This window comes from Phoenix dactylifera, chromosome 17 (genome assembly GCF_009389715.1).
Source record: "Phoenix dactylifera cultivar Barhee BC4 chromosome 17, palm_55x_up_171113_PBpolish2nd_filt_p, whole genome shotgun sequence".
Taxonomy (NCBI): Eukaryota; Viridiplantae; Streptophyta; class Magnoliopsida; order Arecales; family Arecaceae; genus Phoenix; species Phoenix dactylifera.
Genome location: NC_052408.1, coordinates 5029552 through 5037147, shown reverse-complemented (window position 1 = coordinate 5037147; position 7596 = coordinate 5029552). Strand labels below are relative to the sequence as shown.

Sequence of the window (7596 nt, the reverse complement as noted above, 5' to 3'; positions counted from 1 at the left end):
CAAACTAGGCTTAAAAATTAAATAGCCGCAATCATAATAAAGGTAATTTCCCTTATAGGATCCTGTAATTAATTTTTCAAAATTTACTAGAAAACAATATTTTTTGGCTGCTTGAATATCATAATAGCATGTATACAAGATTAGGCCATCCACTGCCCTAAGGCAAGTAGATTCTAAGCAACCCGCTGCCCCGTTGCACCCACCTTTTTTATATTGAACATGGAACTAACATAATTAAAAGTTAGCCACGATATCTTTGATGATTTCTTTATTTGTGATAAAATTATTAAAAGTTAGCAAAATATTGTAGCAAATCTTTGATGATATTATCAATTGTAAAAAATGGATATTTCTTACACCATTCTTAAAAGCATAAGAACATCTATAAAAGGCCTCATGTCTGTCTACAATTCTTCTATACCCTCTTGCCTGCCATGGATGCTGTGCGCATTGCTCTCTTTTTCTTCATTCTTGCAGGATTCTTTACTGTTGATGAATGTAGGTCAAATTATTGCTTCAACTTAATAGCCTCCCTATGTCAAAAATTTTATTTTGTGAATAATAATATGTAAAAGCACGAGTCCACCCTTTGTCGTCACAACAATATATTTATCGATGGCCACTATATATTTAGGCAGGCATGGATCGTACGTTGCATGTATTTGCATGCGACACTATCCACAAAAATAGCATTGTTCCACTTCTATCTCTCACTTCTTCTTTCCAGGATTTTATTTTTATATTTTTTTGAATATAATCATCCAGCACTATCTCAATGGGTTGATACCCAACGCCCCCATCTTGGCAAGGCACCCAGTGCCCGTGTGGAGGCCACATGAGGGAGGACCGCGGGGCTTCCCTACCAGATATTATCCGGTTCCGGAGCTTCACGCAAGCGTCCTTCACCTCTTTCCGGTTTTGTTTTCTACCCAAAAAGTGTCTGCAGGATTTGGAGACACCTGCCTCATATGCCCAGGCTCTGAAATGAGTCTTTCCGATGTAGATCTATTGGGCCTCACACCCTTCCCACCATCGGACAAGTCGTCCTCACTTCTAATACCAAATGTCACGCCTCCGCCTGCGCGGGGCACGTGAGGCACCCAGTGCCCATAAGGAGGCCACATGAAGGGGAAACACAGGGTCCCCTGCCAAATTTTGTCTGATTTTGAAAAAGAATTCAAGATTAAAACCTAGTTATTTTGTCCCTATTATATCTCTTAAAAAAATCTCATCTTTGTCGGATTTGGAGAGATCATATATATACATAGCCTTACACTCACGTATAGAAAAAAATAAAAAAGAAAAGAAAATGAAAGCAAAGCTATGCCTCAAGAACTTTTGGCATGGCTTAACATATATTAAACAAATATGGTTATTAATAATATTATTAATTTCGATATTAATTTAGTAGTACTAATTAAAAGTTCTTTATTTAATATAGTTTAATAAGCTAACAAACTTTTTATTAATGAAATTATATTATTATATTTTGATAAAGAATCGTATTAAATAAGAGCCTTACATATTATCTAAAATAAAGATCTTTATCAATAACATTATTAATATGACGTACGTAGTGAATAAAAAGTTTTGCACAAGCAGAGCATCCATTTTAGTACATGCATGCATGCAATACATACAAAATTAAATAATATTGTTTTGGGCCTACACAAAATGCAGGCAGATTCAAAGTATATTTGGGCAGGCATGGATTGTATGTTGCATGTATTCCACAAAATAGCATTGTTCCTCTTCTATCTCTCTCTTCTCCTTTTCAAGATTTTATTTTAATATTTCTTAATATAATCATCCGGCACTATCTCATTGAGTTGACACCCAAATAAAAAAAGAATCCAAGATCAAAACTTAGTTATTTTGTCTCTATTATATCTCTTAGAAAAATCTCATCATCATGGGATTTGGAGAAGTTCACATGTACACAACCTTACCTACCGTATACAGAGAAAAATAAAAAATAAAAAAATAAAAGCAAAAGCAATATCTCGAGAATTTTTGGCATGGCTGTAAGCAACTATTTTTTATCCTTCGATCTAGCCCATCCTAATTATTTTTAAAACCTAACTTCATCTTATTTTTTTTGTTTTATAGGCCGAGGAATTCCAAGGATGGATGAGAGGTCACCAACTTTAGGCCCAATAGGTATCAAAAATGAAAATAAATCAGAGCCGTGGATACCATGCTTTAGAGATTCATGCATGGAAGACTTCCGCTTTGGTATTCGCTGTTTGGTAGACGGCAAGTGTTATGAAACCTGGAAGAAGTGTGAAGCTGCCTGTCCTCCATGCAATCCCAAGTGCCCCACGGCAAGACTCACATAGTTTTAGCTCCAACCATAAGGATTGAAATCAATGCTTGTTTGGATGAATAACAATATCCATGTATGGTTGCATTTTATGGAAATAAGAGATGGAGATTTTCTCCAGCTATCTATTTTGCATTTATGATTTTTATTATTAACAATGAGATATACAATCTGATAGATATTCTATCAGATGTCTCCCACAAGTTCCCACAGTTGAGATCTAATGGTTCATGACCTTTTGGTTTTCCATATCCTGGTGTATCTCTTGTTATAAAATAGGTGCCTTGCCTCATCGGATGTGGATGAAACCTTTGATCTGTAATCTATGTGCATGCTCAGGCACGCATGCATGTGCATGGAAAAACGGCAGCACATTAGTGTCAACCCAAACAACCTTCTCTCTCCATGTCCCTTAGGGAGGAGGGGGGGGGGGAGGGCAATTAACGCCACCCGCATAGCAACCCCCACTGGACCCCTCTTTCATCAAGAAATGTTCGATGCAGATAGAAAGTTTCTCATGCCCTCCCCACCAGCACGGGCGAGCCCGCGTGTAAGTACATCACCCCAGCACCACCTCAGTGCCAGAGGACCAGTAGCGCTCCCAATGGGCAACCCAGATGGAAGGCATCCGGTCCCTGTATTTCATCGACGCCCGCACGTTTCGAACCTCGGTCACTTCGTTAGAAACATGGCCTCATTCCAACTGTGCTACCACCTCAGTGGTTCTCCATGTTCCTTCCCTGAATGCAAAATGATCATCAACCTGAATACCTCTGTTAAAACAACTTTAATTACAAACAGCAATAACTTTGCCTGCATCATCTAGCCTCAATACACTCCACTAAATGCTGGTTTATCTCCTAGATATGGACATGCTCACCATGCATTGTTCTCTCCAAGTTCTCCTGATCTAAAATTGAATTTTTTATCATCTCATCACAATTATTATTAGTACCATCAGCCTTGTTAGTCTGGCAACAGGTCCTTGGTTTGGCTGGAAAGACACCCCTTTTCACCTTACAGGTTTCAGTAGCCTTGCAATGCTTCCCCTTTGTCTCAAAAAACTTAACAAAAGATAAACCTAATTTCAATACATAATTCTATAAGGTATCGGCAGAAAAGGGTCCAAATAGGCTTTCTTGTGAGGTTCCCTGTACAGAAATTTATTAGCAGAAGATAAATGTAATATCAAAATTTTGCAACAGTAAACGGTAACTAGTAATAACAACAGGCAGTGGATGCCTCCATGACTGACCCAGGGGTTAAACAGTAACTAGCAATAACATCAGACACCAGATGCCTCCATGACTGTCGAGGTTTAAACAGTAACTAGCAATAACATCGAGCACCGGACCTCCATGACTGGTCCAGGGGATAAACAGTAACTAGCAAAAACACCAGGCATTGGATGCCTCCATCACCCGCCCAAGGGAGTCGTAAGATTGGTCTGACCAGTAAAATGTTCGAAGGAGCTCTACTGAAATTGGCTTTCTTGTTTCCACCTTGCTAGTGGATTCCATTCCAGGCCAAATCCTCTAGAACTAGAAATGTCATCATGTTTCTCTTTGCTGTTTCCTATGCAATCGTCCAATTATGATCAATCAGCATAAAACAGATCCAGAAAACAGCTACAAGTTGAACATACGCCTGATGATACCTTGGAACGATATCTTTCAATGACCTCGCACTAGAAGCAGCAAAGCGTGTTTGTATAGTTGAGCTTGATGTTATGTATGGAGACTTTCTTAAAGAGGGGCAGAAAGCAATTATTACTTGGTAAGAATGGACAAAGGCATGAAACCAAAAGAAAAGCAAACGAAGACATCAAGACTCTATTGACAAAAAAAGGACGAAAAATTTCAGTGAAAATTCACATAAACACAGGAAGGAAGCAGGTCGCAAGAAGTTGAATGTGGGAATACTAGGAGGGCATGAGATTTTTTAGCTGAATTTAGAGAACGAGAACAGGTGAAAGAACAAGCACATAACCATTAAACCAAAAATGGAAGACCGTACAGATTTAGATTGCGAGAAAAATCAATTACATGCAAAACGTACCTATCCAATCAGATTACTCAGGACTCATTAGAATGCAGTTAAAAATACCCACAGTGAACAGACTATAATACACATCAACAACTCATTCACTAATATTTTTCTTCAAGTGATCAGATTGGAGGTGATGTATCTTCAAAATTACTAAACCAATAAACAAGGCTTGTCCTGCTGTTATTGGTTCAGCTTTATAGTTAAAGGTATGACCATCAAATTTTCTGTTCGAGAGTGCTACCTGCCAAATTCCTAAAAAGGCTACTCTTTCAGAAAGTGAAGGACCTTCCCTGAAACCTAGAAGCACAATCAACAGGCAGGTAGATAATTTATGCAAATTTTTGCTTGATCGGACAAAAAAGAATTTTTGGTGTTCTTAGGTGATCTTACACAGATAAGATAACATAGCACAACAATGAAGAACTCTAGAAGATCAAGTAGGAAAAACGTTTACTACTATGAAAACAATATCATATCGATCCCTCCATCTATCTTTAAAATGAGTTTTATTCTAAATGTTGATTTTTTTTTTTTTGGTATCTCCATTTCCATTAAAACTCACGCAAGTGCCATTCATCTTATCATGGTATATTTTCATTCAGGCACCTGATTTAATTGATCTTATGGCATGAATATAAGGTTCAAGAGCATAAACCTTGAAGAAGAGTTTACAGGTGATTTGTTCCATTTAATGTGATTCTTGGACGTTGATCTCATAAGCAAAATTCATATTTTCCAATTTCAAATAATATGATCATATTATATGGAAATATGCATGGTTTCTTGAACTGGTAATATGAAACTTGTACTCAAGATGGGCAGGCATGACATCAAGTATATGTACTATGTCAAATGAAACATGCCTAGTTTTGTCGAGACAAGAAATTAGCCTGGTTATATCTGAAACAAACCCCAAACCGACCAAATGCTTAATGTATTTGTTTCATTTTGCAATACTATAATTCATCAAAATTCCCTGCATTAGTAACTGACATCCATTTCTCCATTATTTGTAATCAATAAACCAGAAACAACAGAAAACACACTTCAGATTTCTTCACCAGAATAGTCTTGGTAACAAAAATCATAAAAATTTCTCATCTTTAATCAACTACATAGACTTGCAATCCATAAGCCACACTTGAAAAAAGATTCAAACTTTATGGGTCCAAGCATTCATCGTTGGAATCAAACACCCAAGCACCGCAAAGATCTCGCAGAATACACACAAAGAAATTAAAAAACATCAGATCCCGATGACCTAGCAAATCCTAATCCAGCAAATCTGGGTGAGACGAGGAACAAGGAAAAGAGAAGGCGTACTCAGAGAGAGGATCAGATCGGATCCTAGGGTTAGATCGTTGATGACTACTTGGCGACCATTCGGGGGATGAATTCCTCGTAGCGGATGGTGCCGTCGGGGGCGACGCCGAGCTCGCGGATCCACTCGTCGAACTCGGCGGGGTCGAGCTTCTCGCCGATGGAGATAAGGACGTGGCGGAGGTCGGCGACCGCGACGGCGCCGGTCGCGTTCTTATCAAGGACGCGGAAGGCGTCGCGGAGCTGGCCATCGAAGGGCTCGGGGCGGAGGTGCGCGCGCATGAGGTCGAGGAAGCGGGGGAAGTCGAAGGGGGCGGTCAGGTTCTCCGCCGCCGCGATCTCCTTGAGCTGGGCCTGCGTCGGGTTACCGCCGAGGGAGCGCATTAGGATCCCCAGCTCCGACGCCGCGATCCGGCCGTCACCGTCGGTGTCGAAGAGGGAGAACGCCTCCCGCATGGACGCCACCTGCTCCTCCGTCAGCTCCTTCCCCATAACGCCTTTCGCCGTCTCTCTCTCTCCTGTCGCTCTTAATTTCTTTTTCGTTTTCTTTTTATGATGGGAAAGAATTCAAGAAATAGAAGGGCTGAGGTTAACGGGCACGCCTAACCAACACCGTCGCTTGCCGAAACAGTAAGCGATGCACACGTGGACTTTGTAACTCGCGCATTCTGAAGAAATTTGTAACTAAAAATATATTTTTTAAAATATATTTCAAGTTGTGGCGATCCACTTTAACCTCAAACTATGCAAATAAATAAACAAATAATAAATTATGTAAATGTGGCTTAATATTCCAATTTTTTTAATTTTAAACACTAATTGCATTAGTTAATTAAATTAAAATAAGAATCATACTGAAAGTATTCTAGTGTTGCTAAATTTTGAAATGGAATACTCTTAGGTTTTCACGATTCAGCCATTTGGTTATAGCAAATATGAAATAATATTCAGATGAAATATAATTTAGAAAATAAATTATAAATAGTTACATAAAAAAGCCGTGTTAGTGTAAAATTTCACATTTTATTTGAATTAAAAATATATTTCAACAAAACCAAAAATATATTGTAGCAAATAAATCTTGGAATAATTTCTAGATATTGCATAATATCCAAACTTAGATTTTTTAAAAACATATCTTGTGATCTTTTTTTGATGTTTTTCTGGTTGGCGATACTTGCATGATCGAACCAAGTGCACATCCTCTCATTCAAGCAAGTCGATGCATATTATGAGCTAAGTCTTCGAATCATACTTGGTTAAGCCAATTTATTGAATTGTATTATGGTGATTTTAGAATTGGTTTGGTTAATGAAACGAGGAGGAAGGAAAGTATAGTCAATAAAAAAATAAAAAAAGAAAAAAAGTAGGAGTTTTTAAAAAAGAGAGATGAGAATATCACTTTTCTATAAATATAAGATTTTCATATTTAATGAAAAACAAAAATTCATATGGGATATAGAAAAGTCCAATTTCCATCAGTTAGAAATTAAGAATTTTTTTTTTTTAAAATACTCTGAAGCTTTTAGATAGAATGTGATAAAAACCTTTTAGATAGAAAAGTCCAATTTCCAGGATGGTTGTTGCTAGTGGGTACTAGATTTTTGACATCTATGTTTTTGGGGTGGAGCTAAGAACTGCTTGGGCCGGTTTGTGTCAAATTGGGCATGTTCTGTGGGCCAGTGCAGTCCTGCTTGAGGATGACTCGGCTATGGTGATTGGTTAGATCCAGAAGTGTATTGATGACATGGGTGGCTGCCACTTATTGCTCCGGAATATTCGAGTCATGGTAGATGGAGATGTTGCATTCCAAATTAAGCATGTCTATAGAGAGGCTAATGAAGCTGCGGATTGGATGGCCTCGTATGTGGTTGACTACAATAGGAGAGTTCTCTAGGTTAGTA

At 38.4% G+C, this 7596-nt stretch overlaps 1 protein-coding gene across 1 annotated transcript; it reads right to left on the bottom strand.

Moving 5' to 3' along the window:
* Positions 1–5392: 5392 nt before the first annotated feature.
* On the bottom strand, positions 5393–6246 carry LOC103708271 (probable calcium-binding protein CML7). Its single transcript, XM_039114788.1, has one exon. The coding sequence runs from the start codon at positions 6182–6184 to the stop codon at positions 5741–5743; it is 444 nt and encodes a 147-aa protein (XP_038970716.1). The 5' UTR covers positions 6185–6246; the 3' UTR covers positions 5393–5740.
* Positions 6247–7596: the final 1350 nt, after the last annotated feature.